Below are 14,948 nucleotides of genomic sequence, written 5' to 3' on the forward strand. Positions count from 1 at the left end.
ATTCCAAAAAAAAGTTCCAAAAGAATTCCATCTTGGTAGGAGTGTTGGGAAACCAGGCACTTCTGGTCCGTTTTTGATAGGTCAATAGACTGGTAATCGTCTCAGAGATTAATCTGAGGATGCACAATGAATCCTACCAAGAGTTAATAGTAATTTTTACTAATTGCAGTTTGCTGTTTGGTTATTTTTCAGTCATGTCTGACTCTCCCTGACCTCATTTAGGATTTTCTTGGGAAAGAGATCAGAGTGGTTTGCCATTTCCTTCTCCAGCTCATTTGACAGATGAGGAAACAGGCTTGCTCAGGATCACGCAGCATATAAGTGACTGAGTGTCTGATTTGTCTAAGTGTCTGATTTGACCTTGGGAAGATGAATTTTCCTTACTCCAGGCTGCAATAGTATTCTACCTTAAAATATTTTTAGAAGGCCCCAACTACAAAAATATTCATTCGGGAGGGGTTTGTTTTAAAAGTTTTACTGGTGTTTCTTAATATGTCTCCTTTAGAACCTTTTCTTACCACAAAAGAAACAAATCCCACCAAGGCAGTGGCCGTTTCTGACAGGATACAGCTTTTACACTTAGGGTCACTCACTTCTCTCCCATGAAAGGGGAGTTTGTTTCATTCAATTCTATATTAAATATTTAATTTTTTTTTGGTTTGTTTTTAGGCAATTGGGATTAAGTGACTTGTCCAGGGTTACACAGCTAGTAAGTGTCAAGTGTTTGGTCTGAGGCCGGATTTGAACTCAGGTCCTCCTGACTTAAGGGCCAGTGCTCTAGCCACTGCGCCACCTAGCTGCCCCTGTTTCATTCAATTCTACACGAGAAGTGGTCATCTCCTGTAATCTGAGATGGGATACTTCTGAGAGTTGTTTTCAGGGACGTCACTGAAGTCATGTGTATCTCTTCAGGCTCCTCTTTCTTCACTGCATCGTTCATCTAAATCTTTGTCCGTTTCTATATTAAGAAGTGGCAATTCCAAGAATAAAGAGAGGACAGTCCTTCTGGTCCCTGGCCTGGAGTAGGTCTCAAAGAGTGTTTGGTTCCAGGTACCACAGTTTAAGGTCCTTGGTAGCTGGAGAGTCCAGAGGAGGGTAACCAGAATACTGAAGTTGCCCATCACCTGACGATGGCTGGTTGCTCAAGACTGAGGGAAATGGGCATATTTGTCCAGAAGGCAGAACCATGGCAAAAAGTGGCAAAAAGAAAAAAAAGAATCTAGGCTTGATGTCAAGATTTAGAGCTGTCCAAAGGTGTAGGACTGCCTTGGCGGTTTACCGCTCCTAGGAGATCTTCAAGAAGAAGCCAAATGACTCCTTGTCGAGTATGTCATAGTAGGGTTTCCTTTGAGGTATAAATGAGTCGGACTAGGTAGCGACTGGGCTCTCATTCAGCTCTATATTCTGTGATTCTCTGAATTCATTTGTCATTTCTTGAAGCACAGTAATGGGGCAGCTAGGTGTGCAGTGGATATAGTGCTGAGCCTGGAGTCAGCAGACTCCTCTTCCTGAGTTCAAATCCAGCTGCAGACACTTCCTAGCTGTGTGACCCTGGGAGAGTCACTTCACCCTGTTTGCCTCAGTTCCCTCATCTGCAAAATGAGCTGGAGAAGGAAATGGCAAATCACTCCAGTATCTCTGCTGAGAAAACCCCAAGTGGGGTCAGGAAGAGTCAGACACGACTAAACAACAACAGAACAGCCCGATAATAATAATCCCTCGTATTAATATACATAATCTGTTTAGCCATTTCCCACATGAGGAGCATTCACCGTGTGTCCTCAATGTATTTGTAATGGAAAAACGAAACAGCAACCAACTTACGGGTCCAGTAACTGGAGAATGAATGGCCAAAAATATGTGGGCCTAGGAATGGAACCATATGGCGAGAAGTCACCTGGCTCCCCCTTGTGGTACAGATGCCAAACACACGAGTGCAGCTGACCAGAATGAAAGATCACTGGGAAATAGTTAACAAAGTAAACACAGACAACTTCACATTTTAAAACTAGGTCAACATGGGATCCTTAGGAACAGATTACTGGCCCCCCTCTTCTATTTGGGGAGGGAGGAAATGAGCACTTACATAGCCCCTGCTGTGTGCCAGGCACCGTGCTAAGTGCTTTTCAGATATTGTCTTACTCGACAACATCTCCTTTATTTGCGTTTGGCATCGCTAGCACAGATGGTCACAAAGAGCTGGCCAGTCAAGTCCCACCACTGACACCTGGCTATGTGACCCCCTCAAATGCTCGCTTGACCTTCTCAGTGGCCCCTGGAAATACTCTTAAAACTAAAAGCAGCAGAGCGAGTCCTCGTGTAGGTTGGCAAAAGGAGCCGTCTTTCTAGGAGCTGTCACGGTTTCGTTGTTCTTCAGTCATGTCTGACTCTTCATGACCACATTTCAGGTTTGCTTGGCAGAGATACTGGAGTGGTTTGCCATTTCCTTCTCCAGCATATTTCACAGATGAGGAAACTGAGGCCAACAGGGTGAAGTGACTCCCCCAGGGTCCCACAGCTAGTTAAGTGACTTAGGCCAGATTTGACTGATTTCACTGATCTAGGGCTCTAGGAGTACCCTAGAATCTACCCATTTGATGTGGGTCACAACTCACAGTTTAAGAAGCACTGAAAGGGTCTCAAGCAGACAAAGTTTAAGAAGCCTTGCCTAGATCAGTGCAATCACAGGTCCATTTTCCTGCCCCCCCCCCGAAATGAGCCAAGCCAGACTTGTGGGTCAAGAAAGCCTTGGCACGAAGTGGCTATGCTAGCCTGGCTAGAAGGAAGCTGAGGATTCTAAGTGGAGATGAGGTGGGGCCATTAAGTTGGAAAGGAGGCGGATCTGGATTGCAGATCACTTGGGATGGATAATGGGAAATGAATGGGGACAAGTAGCTGGGAGTGAGTAGTAGTGGTTCCGAAAAGAATAAACTCACTTCCTTTTAAGCCAGATTCAAAAGGGCTTCAAATACCAGGCTGAAGCAACAGGACCAGACCTATGTTTTAGGAATACTAATGTGGAGGCTTGGCTGAGAGGGGCTATTGGAAGTGGGAAGATTAATTGGGGGCCATTGCAATCATTCCACCCAGGGCTCTATCCATGGCCCTCTGCTCTTCTCCCTCTCTACTATCTCACTTACTGAGCTCTTCAGCTCGCAATGCAGAGGCTGCTCAGATGGATTATTCATCCCTAACCTCTGTTGACCTTCAGTCTCACATCTTCTTCTGCCTAACAGATTTCTGGTATGAGACGTCTCAAACTCATTATGTTCCAAACAGAATTTATTCTTCCCTCTAAACCCTCCCTTCTCCCTGATTTACCTATTACGGTGGCAAGGACCACCAAGCTCTCAGTCACCTAGGCTCGCTAGTAACCTGGGTGCCATCCTGGACTCCTCCCAATCCATTACCAAGTCGTGTCAGTTCTTATACCATCTCCTACAGGCTCTTCTCTGACACTGCCACCCCACTGGTGTGGACCCATCACCTCATACCTGCACTATTGCAATAGTTGCTACTGGGTCTGCCTGCCTCAACTTCCCATTCCAATCCAGCCTCCATTCAACCATCAAAGTTTCCTAAAGTCCAGGTCCTCTCTTACTGAGTGAACTCCAATGGTTCCCTATGGCCTCCAGGAGCACCTACAACGTGATCTGTTGGCATTCAAAGCCCTTCATAACCTGTCCCCTCCTACCTTTCCTATCTTCCTACACCTTACTCCCCCACATGTACTCTGATCCAGAGACGCTGGCCTCCTGGCTGTTCCCTAACAAGACCCTCCATCTCTTGGCTCTGGGCTTTTTCTCTGGCTGTCTGCCATGCCTAGTACACTATCCCTCATTTCCATCTGGCTTCCTTCAAGTCCCAGCTTAAATCCTACCTACAGGAAACTATCTGCAACTTCCTCAATTCCAATGCCTTCCCCCTGTTCAGTGTTTCCCATTTATCCTGCACATAGCTTGCTTGTACAAGTGGGTTTGCTTATAGTCTCCTCAATTGTGAGCTCCCTGAGGGCAGGGACTGTCTTTTGCCTCTTTTTCTATCCCCAGTGCTTAGCACATTGCCTGGCACACAGTAGGCACTTAATGAATGTTTATTGATCAAGTCAGGAGATAAAGAAAGTCCTGAAGGAACAGCATTGTAGACCAGTGTCCCTGGGTTGAAGAGTAGTACACAGAGGGGTCTGATGTGTAAGAAGACTGGAAAAGTAGGAAGGGCTTTAAAAGCCAAACAGGATTTTATATCTGATCCCGAGGTAACGGGGAGCCACTGACATTTATCGAGTAGGGGTTTGACATGGTCTGACTTGCGCTTTGAGAAGATCACTTTGATCGCTGAATAGAGGAGTTCGGAGTGAAGCAGGGAGAGAAGACTATTACCCTAGTCCAGATGTTACACAGTAACAGAGGACCTGCACCAGGGTGCAGGTGAAAGAAGGGGACATGTTTGACAGACGCTGCTGAGGCGAAATAAACAGGCTTTGGCAAGCTTAGATATGGAGGGGAGGGGTAAGAGATGAGGAAAACAGGCTGACTCCCAGGGACTAGAAGGATGGTGCTGCCTTAATAATAAGAGGGAAGGTGGGGTTAGGAGAAAAGATAATGAGTTCAATTTTGGGCATATTGGGTTTAAGATGGCCACTGGACAGCCAGTTGGAGATGTTTGAAAGGCATTTGGAAATGTGAGAATGGAGGTGGGCGGAGAGTTTGGGGCAAGAAAGGTGGATGTGAGAATCAACAGCAGATGATAATTAAATCTATGCGAGCTGATGGAATCATCAAGTGCTAGAGAGGAAGAAGAGGGCCCAGGACAGAACCCCGAGGGACGACTGTGGTTACAGGGCATGTTCTGGAGGAGCATCCAGCAAAGGAGGGAGGAAAGGAGCAGTCAGAGGTGAGAGGAGAATCAGGAGAGAGAGGAGAGATGATATCAATCCTCAATAGTGCCAAAGACTTCAGAGAGAATGAAGTCAAGGAGAATGAGGACTGAGAAAAGACCACGGGACCTGGCAATCAAGAGATCACTGGTAATTTCGGAGAGAACAATTTCAGTGGAATGGTGAAGCTGGAAATGAATGAGAGGAGGGCAAGTGGAGGCACCTACCACAGACGGCCTTTTGAAGACGTTTCACTAAGAGACAGGACGACAGTGGGGATGGATCAAGGTTTGTTCAGTTTGGGGCAGACGTGAGCATGTTTGTAGGCAGGAGGCCATAAGCCAATAGACAGGGAGACCGAAAATAAGTGACAGAGCTGGGATGGCAGAGGAGGTGATGTATTGGGAAGCCGGGATAGAATGGGATCACCTGTAAGGTGTAAGGCCGCCTCATCATGTGAGACAGGTGGAGAGTGGTCAAAGGCACCTAGACAATACGAGACGAAGAGAAAAAAGGGAGCTTTATGGCAAATGGCCTCAATATTTTCTGCAGAATGAGGCAATGTTCTTAGCTGAGGCTGGGGAGGAGGGCAGTACATACTTGTCAACCACTGGGTGAAGACATGAGGCTAAAGCAGGAGTAGGAAAGGAGGGAGGTGTGAACTGAAGGTTGAGATGAGGACAAAGTCTAGGTTTCGGAGGACAAGGCAAGGGTAAGGCGGGATGACGGCAGGGCAGAACTTCATGTCGAGGTCACAGAGGTAGCACGGTCACGGGTGAGGGTGAACACCTTTGACATCACCATCCCTGAGAACGGCTGGGGGGGGTGAGGACGCAGGTCACCGGAGGTAGGGAGGCTGATGAACTGGGAGGCCAGCAGGCCCTGGGGATACTGAAGTATCCGGCACGAAGGGTAAGCAGCTCAGCAGGAGGGTACCGAGTTTGAGGAGTGACCATGACAAAGACTTGGACAGGAAATCTTCAGAGAAGGCGCTACTGAGTGATGGTGGCAAAGGAAGTCTACAATAAAAGTGGCAGGGACCTCAATGGATGGAAGAGCAGTGAAGAGAATTTCTAACTGAAAATAAAAATGAAGTTGCTTTTTTAAAAAAGTGGCAACAATAACACGCTGTCTCCTTTTGGTCCAGTGACCTGAGGACCAGTAGAGAAGGTTGGCAGGGAATCAACGTCTTCTGCAGGTAGCCAGCTTTCCATGAGCCCCAGAACACGGAAAAAGTGTGATATGAAACCAGGATTAAAGGGAATTTGTCAAAAATGAAGCAGAGATCCCACAGGGCACATTGGAACGGGAAAACAGAACACGGACATAGATGCATATAGTCGCCAGTACAGGGGGAGGTAACAGGTGAAAATGGTGTCTAATTCACATGCCTAGTGTACTAGGCATGGCAGACAGCCAGAGAAAAAGCCCAGAGCCAAGAGATGGAGGGTCTTGTTAGGGAACAGCCAGGAGGCCAGCGTCTCTGGATCAGAGTACATGTGGGGGAGTAAGGTGTAGGAAGATAGGAAAGGTAGGAGGGGACAGGTTATGAAGGGCTTTGAATGCCAACAGATCACGTTGTAGGTGCTCCTGGAGGCCATGGGGAACCACAGTTTACTTAGTAAGAGAGGACCCGGACTTTAGGAAACTTTGATGGTTGAATGGAGGCTGGATTGGAATGGGAAGTTGAGGCAGGCAGACCCAGTAGCAACTATTGCAATAGTGCAGGTATGAGGTGATGGGTCCACACCAGTGGGGTGGCAGTGTCAGAGAAGAGCCTGTAGGAGATGGTATAAGAACTGACACGACTTGGTAATGGATTGGGAGGAGTCCAGGATGGCACCCAGGTTACTAGCGAGCCTAGGTGACTGAGAGCTTGGTGGTCCTTGCCACCGTAATAGGTAAATCAGGGAGAAGGGAGGGTTTAGAGGGAAGAATAAATTCTGTTTGGAACATAATGAGTTTGAGACATCTCATACCAGAAGTCTGTTAGGCAGAAGATGTGAGACTGAAGGTCAACAGAGGTTAAGGATGAATAATCCATGTGAGCACCCTCTACATTGCGAGCTGAAGAGCTCAGTAAGTGAGATAGTACAGAGGGAGATTATCATCTCTATTTCAGAGATGAGGAAAGAGAAGTTCAGAAGAGGTTACGTAACCTATTGTCACATAGCTAGCAAGTAGGACACAAACTATGGTCTCTTTAAAAGTTAAGTTTTACTGATATTTTTACATTGTCACTTTCCAAAGACTCTCCCTCATTGAACAATATAGTTAAGCAAAACAAATCAACTGAAGACCGAACACAACACCTATAGTTTGCCTCCTCCCTTCAGATGGGGCTCAGCCATTCGCTGCCAGTCTGCTAAAGTCCATAACGACCAGAGGTCTGATGGCTTTCACTCAGATGTGTCTCTTCAGACTCTCCATCTAATGTGCTTTTTATTCAGCCATGATGCCGATTTCCAATCCATTCTGTTGTCATAATGCAAACGTCACTCCTCTGCTCAGAAATCCAGCAGCTGCACAGATCAAATGTAAAATCCCAAGAGATGCCCACAAACACACGTAGTGAAGAGAACACAAGTATCTGTCCCGTGCGCCCTCTAACAAGGAAGTACATGCTAAGCATATACAACAGGCATCAGAGAATTGAACAGCCACAACACAGAACGACATGTGTGCGCGCACGCGCACACACACATACACACAAACCAGATGTTTATTATAAAAGAGAATTCACAATTTAAAAGACATTAAAATCACAAAATATTCCACAGTAGTTACCAGAAGCACTCAGAATTGAACGTATTCCTCCTTTTCTTTCAAACAGTTTAATCTACTTTAGGAACCAGTTTAATATACCATAAAGATCTACCATCTTTTTTCAATTTATCCTGAATCTGCTCCCCTTGAGACTTTTCATGGTGGTCAACTACTTCCCTGGCCAAAAACACCCCATGTGATTCTCCAGAATGTCCTCCTCTATTAGATGCTGACATTTCCCTTTCTCTGGTTTTGTTAGGAGCTTTTACACTGCCAGTGAATAAGATTAAAAACCCCAAAACTTTACAAGTTAGTGTTCCTTGAAAGGCCAAAAGCAAAGTTTTAGTAGATTTTTTTAAAAAAGTTGTCATAGAGGTTGTCCCTTAGTTACAAATAGTATGAAAATAATAGAAATTCAAACTTCACCCTTAATCTTAAAACTGATTTCTATTTACACTCAGCCATAAGCTAAGTACTGGGCACCTAGGTTGCTCAGTGGACAGGGCTGAGGGCCTGGAGACAGGAAGACCTGATTCAAAGCCAGCCTCAGACACTTACTAGCTGTGTGATCTTGGACACAAGTCACTTATCTCCATTTGCCTCAGTTTCCTCATCTGTAAAGTGAGCTGGAGAAGGAAATGACAAAACACTCCAGTCTCTTTGCCAAGAAACAATTCACAATAAGTAAAGCTAGGTATGTACCAGGGAAGCCCTGCTTATGGCCACTTACTTTCTTTTGGTGAATAACTATCGAGACTACGTATGACGTTTAGTTTGAAGCTCACAAGTTATTTTAATTGTTTTACTCCAAAAAACATTGCAACTTACCCTTTATCAACCATTCCCCCCTGCCCAGCCCTGCCCCACTACCATTGGTAAGGACAAAGTGAGTAGAATGTGAACTTTTTGAGGGCACAGTCTGTTTTTGTATCACAGTTTGGGGTATAGTGAATGATTAATAAGTGCTTACTGAATACACTTGCTCCAGTAACTGGTGCCCTTCAATGCAGAAGCAAGGTAGGCCTGTGCAATTTCAAATCCTATTGGACAGGCTTGTGTCTGCTAAGATCTGATATAATCATTACAATTACATAGACTGCTCTTCCTGAAGCTTCCCTGTTCTCTGCATGCCCACTTCAAGCACTAACGGGCCAATTTTTCTTCTGCCCAAGACGGGGGAGCCTCTGGCACCAGCAGCATGCCAGATGGGATGGGTGAATGGCCCCAGTGTGGTCTATCTACCTAGCTGAAGGGAGATCCTGATGTGGGAAGCGAGATGGGTAAGGAAAACAACTCCCTGAGTAAATGAATTTGCAAACTAAGCCAATATTAACAACTCCACTTCATTTAACAGACAAGGGAACTAGCTACAAGAAATAAAGTTGAATTTGGTACAGTTAAAGTGCAAATCATAGTATCACCATCAGCAGTAAAAACACTCAGGGCTTACAGGAGAAAACTGGCTTAGGAAAATCACTGAAGATTCTTTTGCATTTTGTCAAAGAACCTTGCCCACCAACACAGTGTTTTTCTCAAGCCTACACGTGCTATTCAGATCCTTTTAAAATGGCTCTTTACTGTAGAGGTAGAAATATTTACATTGGTAGTGCAATTCAGTCAAACCCACGGTAAACACAGTCAGACGTACAGACTTAGAACAGCGATGAAAGTTATTACTCTGAACAGTAAGAACTCTGGGCTTCTCCCAAACACCTCACATTTAGTAAAAGTATCCTGCTTCAAATTATAACCAAATCCTTCGATGTAGAGAACAACCTGACTGCCGTTCTCTGGCCTCTGCCACTCGTGAGAGATGCAAGGGATAAAACATTATCCTGCCTTCAGGTTTGAACAGATGCTCAGAGCATTCAGCTGGACTTTTATCATGTCAACAACTCTGTTCTCAAATTATTTTTGTTCTGCATCTACAGACGTAAGTCTATCTATACAGTCTAAGTAAACTGCTCGTGAGCAATTAAAAGAAACACCTAACTTCATAGGAAACTAAATCTAACTGGATTTCTGCTTCCGAGTACACTTCAATTAAGGAGACCCTGGGCACACCTCTGTTTACCAAATACATTCTAACTCCTCGGCCTGGCGGTTGTAACCCTCCACAACTTGGTTCCCAAAACCTCACGCTAGTCTTCATGTCCTTTTATTTTCTCTTTAAAAAAAAATTCCATTGTTTCACTTTCAGTTCCAAATTCTCTCACTTCCCTCTGCCCTCCCCAACCTGCTGTCCTGCTGCCCAGGAGGGGCCTGCTCTTCCATCACTGCCCTATGCCTTTTCTCACACCGTGGTTTTGTTCTTGCAGTGCTGGGTCCCGCCTCTGCCTCGAGTTGAATCCTGACCACTCTCCAAGCGAGCGCAAATGCCATTTCTCACATGAAGCCTTCCCCAATTCTGCTTGTTCAGCAGTGACAGCCCCCAGAAGCCCCCTCCTCTCTCTAGCACTCATGCCATCTCCCCTCTAAGGAAGAGGCTGGAGGCTGGGAGTCTCACTGACTCTGCCTCCCTTAGCACCTAGCATCGTACTTAAGGGCTGGACAGACAAAAGACACGGGGAAATTTGTAAGATGATATACAACGTGCACTGAGGGAGGCAGGGGTCTAAGCAGTACCAGTGAGGACACTTCCTCCGCTAAGGCAGATGGGCTCTAGTTCTGCATTTACAGTCATTATGAATGAGGAGAGTCATCTGGGGCACTGAGGACTGGCCAGAGACATGCAGCCAGGAGTTGTCAGAGATAGGACTTGAACTAGGGTCGTCTGGACCAGAGGGGCTCTTTGGTACTCTGTGTAATCGACAGCTAGGGGGCGCCAGAGTGCACAGAGTCGGGAAGACTCATCTTCCAGAGTTCACGTTGGGTCTCAGACTCTTACCAGCTGTGTGACCCTGGGCAAGTCACTTAACCCTGTTTGCCTCAGTGTCTTCATCTGTCAATTACCTGGAGAGGGACATGATAAAGCACTCCAGTATCTCTGACAAGAAAACCCCAAATGGGGTCAAGAAGAGCTGGACATGATGAAAACAACTAAACAACAGAATGAATACTAATATAAATTTCTAAATTTTTTGTGGCATGAAATTGGAGCTAGGGCCCATCTGACTCACACGATAATCAATCGTTTCTGCATTTTTGTTCTTTTTCTGTTCTCTGACAGTGTAAACCGGATTCAAAACTAATAAAGCAGGTGCAGCTCACATTAGGTGAATGTTGCTGTGCATTTATATATTGCTCATTAGCTCAGGTGCTGTAAAACCTTTGTTTCGCCTTGTATAAGAGGAAGTTAGAATCTAAAAATGATTAACTTGCCCTCTGGTACCAAGCAACAGGGTGGAATTTGGCCTGTGCTTAACACCCATCCCAAGACACAGACAATCGGCTGAGCCTCTGCAAAAGCACCCGGCTTTCTGGAAACGAAGCTCCAGGCTCCCAGCAATCTTGAAACAAAGTCCCATCAATCACATCACTCTTCACCTCTTCTACTTAATTCTCCTAAGCTTACTCTCGGACCCTGCCATGCCGTATAGAAAAAGCAATAAGTCTCTTATAAACTGCTCCCAAAAGCACGATCGTTAACACAACCATTCCGCAGACTAAGCTAAATGACCATCGGGGCCCCAGGTAAGTGTATGTTTGGCTGACAAACACCGGTCCAAGAATCCTGGCTAAGCTTCCAGAAGCCGTTAACCAGCCCATGTAGATGCCCTAAAGAGAAGAGAGAGGTTGAACACAGGGTTTAGTTTTTGTTAACAAAACACAGGCAAAGATTCTCAGCAGCATAAGGCTCAACTGAGGGTCAAGTACTCCCTCCTCCTCCTCACCAGATCTTCTCCATTAAGTCAACATGTTCCTCCCCGCCATCATTTTCTTTTTTCTGCCTTCGACAGTTTAACACAGTTTACAGAGATGCTTCAGGTTTACATCGGCATGAAAGACTAGCTTTAGATTTAGCTCAGCAATATTACTGCAGCTTGGTAAGTCATTAATAATGTTCATATAAATAATATTTACTATTCATATTTTATCTGAATTCATGCAAAAATGACAGATGACAGAAAAACTCATCTTCCTGGATTCAAATCCAGCTTCACACTTCCCAGCTGTATGACTCTGGGCATGTCACTTAGCCCCGTTTGCCTCAGTTTCCTCATCTGTGAAGTGAGCTGGAGAGGGAAATGGCAAACTACTCCAGTGTCTATGCCAAAAACCCCCCAATGGGGTCATGGAGAGTGGGACACGATTGAAGAACAGATGTGGAACCCCAGCCTCCAAGACGTTGTTGAGCATGTGTGACATGCCTCAGAGTTTGTACCAACATTGCTCTTTAAGATGTGCATAACCTTCTAGACTCTTCTTTTTTAAGAGGATAAATACTGCCAAAATTTGTTATGAAATGCTACCTTGGCTTTACCTTAAAGTCTAAAACCTAGCCTATTGTTCAAATACTGTCTTTTCATTTCACAGGAGAAAAGCACATAACCATCACGCTTTCCTACATGAAAACTACCATGTCTCAATTTACGAAGAAAAATGCTGACTCCTGGAGAAGCATTCCCACCTGAAGGCCCTTCGAAGTATTGTTCCTACAAACTTTCGAGGCCAGGCTGTGCAGACACAGGTCCGTTGTCAGGCAACTAGGATCCACAGCCCCCTTCCTGATCAACTCTGAAGAAAGGCCTTTGGACGGGCTGCTTCTGCTCCACCATTCTTGCCAGGGAAACTAGATTGTGACCTTGGAGAGTTTCCAGGAACATTGTGGAAAACCTCAGCATAAGATAAACTTTTACAAAAGTTTACTCTCTTGATTTAAAATATCAAATAATCCAAAAACTTGCAAATCAGACCATTTGAAATAAGGGAGCAAAAACTGTAAGTTTTAAAAGACCTTAATGGTAGCCCCTCTGTAATTCTCTTACCTGAGGTTTTGGTCCCAAAATTTTTGAGTATAAGGTATAGGACATAACATTGCAGGCTGGATAACCCATTCCTATCAATACAGCAGCAACGAGGAACTGGGCCAGGTGAATCACTGGAGTATGGAGACACCAGGACTGCTCGATTGGGCAGCCAGTCGGGGCTTCACTGGAATTTCCTGCTGATGACTTCCAAAAATAGAGAACTCTTTCTCCCAATGATTTATTAGAAATGGAAGTATTATGCAAATCTAAAAAGTAAGCACAGCACATTATTTTAAAACAAAAGTAGCTTAAGTAGATAAAAACAAGTTTTTATAATCAAGAGAATACCTTCCCACTGGATTTTTGGAAACTGATTTCCCCAAGGTAACAAGATAAAGAATCCGAATAAAATGATCAGAAGTCCTCCGAGCAGAAGCACACGCTCTCCAGTTCTAGGAAAAAATAGACACTCGTTAATTTAAAGTTAAATAACTTTGGTAATTCACAGTAAAAATACCATTTAACAGAAAAGAGTGAGGTTTGGGCTACCCAAGTTTTTGGCTGTTTTTATCATCTAGGCCAGCGTTCTCTTTGTAGAATAGGGGCTGAGAAATGATGCGAAGCGGCCTTGGTCGGACCCCAAGTGATGAGGGACTGACTGATGGAAGAGTGGGAAGACGGGTGGCGCCCTATCAAGTCACAGACTTGATGCTAACACCAATGTACCAGCACCACCCGGCCTTCTCCCCTACCACTGGCTGGCTTTTCCAGATGAATCAGCGGAAGGCCCCTCGGGCAGAAGAGATTGAAGGCAACTGCAACCAGGCCCAGAAGCAACCACACACATTTCCATTCCCACTTTTCCCTCCAAGTCACCACAGCTTACCCTGGGGATCACCGTGCTTAGGGGCAGCAACCATCCCCCCTCTCAACACACACACACACACACACACACACACACACACATTATTCACTTTTTGGTGGGGAAGAGTGAGTAGGACAGAATGAACATGTGCTCACCAGCTGACATTATATTGCTCCCCCCCCAAACTCACTCCTCTCCTTCTGAACTTTCATATTTGCATGAACGATGACAGAATCCAGGTAACTTGACCACCTTACTCTAGACTCAGCTCAGCTGAAACTGCTCTGTTCCAAGTTACAGACCACCCCCCCATCCCCTCCACCTCTCCCCTCCCTCCCTCATTCTCCCCACCTCTTCCCCTCCCTCCTCCACCTCCTCCCCTCCCTCCTCCTCTACCTCTTCCCCTCCCCCATCCCCTCTACTTCTTCCCCTCCCTCCCTCCTTCTCCTCCCCTCTTCCCCTCCCTCCTCCTCCAGCTCTTTCCCTCCCTCTCCCCTCCTCCACACTCTCAGCTTCCACAGACTGAATTCTCTCCATGCAGGTGACTCCGAGATGGGTTGGGAGGGAGGAGATGAAGGCAGGAGTAGCTAGGTGGTGCAGTGAACAGAGCACTGGGCCTGGAGTCTGGAAGATCTGAATTCAAATCCGGCCTCAGACCAGACACTTGACACTTACTACTGTGTGACCCTGGTCAAGTCACTTAATCCCAATTGCCTCACAAAAAAGAAAAAAAAATGTCACCCAGGCATAGGGTGAGAAGGGTGGGAGCTAGGATTGTGGCAGTGGGTAGGCACGAGACGTTGAAAGGACTCCAAGGGAAAACTGAAAGAAGGTGTGGGGTGATGTGTGAGGGACGTGTGAGGGACGAGAGAGTGAGGAATTAAGATAATTCCCAGGAAACTCCTTTTTGTTTCAGCTTAGATGCCTGAGAATCTTTCCCAGAATGAATCCATGTACTCTTCTGCACTGGTAAGTGAAATGGGTTGAGCACGATTTAATCTAACTGATGGTCCAGGACATCTGGGTCCCTCAGGGTGACTGACCACTGCAGGTCTACCGTTGGAGGTCCCATCACTAGCTCAAAACCAATATACTTACAGCAGAACCTGTGGCTTGCCATTCTGCCCTCTGGTCCACCCTTGCTCATGCCCGGCAGATTCCCCACCTGCTCACGCCCCTCCTCCTGTTAGAACACCCTCCATCTCCACTGCTGCCTAGACTAATGACCTCCAGACTCTCTGGCTCACATACTCTTACCCTACCAACAACAAGTTTTTGAGCATACATCCTGAATATGTGATACTTAGCTACATGTAAATTATACAGACGTACTAGTAATAATTATGCATGTTATAAGAGTTGTAGAAAAGATTTTTAAGGATGAAATAAATGTGAAAAATGTTTGATCCTGAAGTCAATAGGGAGTCACTGAAATTTGCTGAGCAGGGGAGTGATGTGGTCTGATCTGCCCTTGAGGAAAATCACTCTGGCAGCTGAGTGAAGGACAGACTGCAGCAGGGAGAGATGGGGC

At 45.7% G+C, this 14,948-nt stretch overlaps 1 protein-coding gene across 3 annotated transcripts in view; it reads right to left on the reverse strand.

The window, feature by feature from the left end:
- Positions 1–7,074: 7,074 nt before the first annotated feature.
- The window catches only part of MFSD8 (major facilitator superfamily domain containing 8), a 32,119-nt gene continuing 24,245 nt past the window's right edge, over positions 7,075–14,948 (reverse strand). For 2 of the 3 annotated variants that reach the window (XM_020988559.2, XM_020988560.2), the window contains 3 exons: positions 12,901–13,004; positions 12,571–12,818; positions 7,075–11,359 (listed from right to left, as the gene is read on the reverse strand). In XM_020988559.2, the coding sequence (XP_020844218.1) occupies positions 11,153–11,359; positions 12,571–12,818; positions 12,901–13,004 (559 nt within the window). In that variant the 3' untranslated portion in view covers positions 7,075–11,152. Of the gene's footprint in view, positions 11,360–12,305; positions 12,387–12,570; positions 12,819–12,900; positions 13,005–14,948 lie in introns of those variants that run through there. The other variant, XM_078148739.1, reaches the window with a different exon arrangement.

The sequence above is a fragment of the Phascolarctos cinereus genome, unplaced genomic scaffold (genome assembly GCF_003287225.1).
Source record: "Phascolarctos cinereus isolate Bilbo 61053 unplaced genomic scaffold, phaCin_HiC Scaffold_9;HRSCAF=440, whole genome shotgun sequence".
In the NCBI taxonomy this organism is placed as follows: Eukaryota; Metazoa; Chordata; class Mammalia; order Diprotodontia; family Phascolarctidae; genus Phascolarctos; species Phascolarctos cinereus.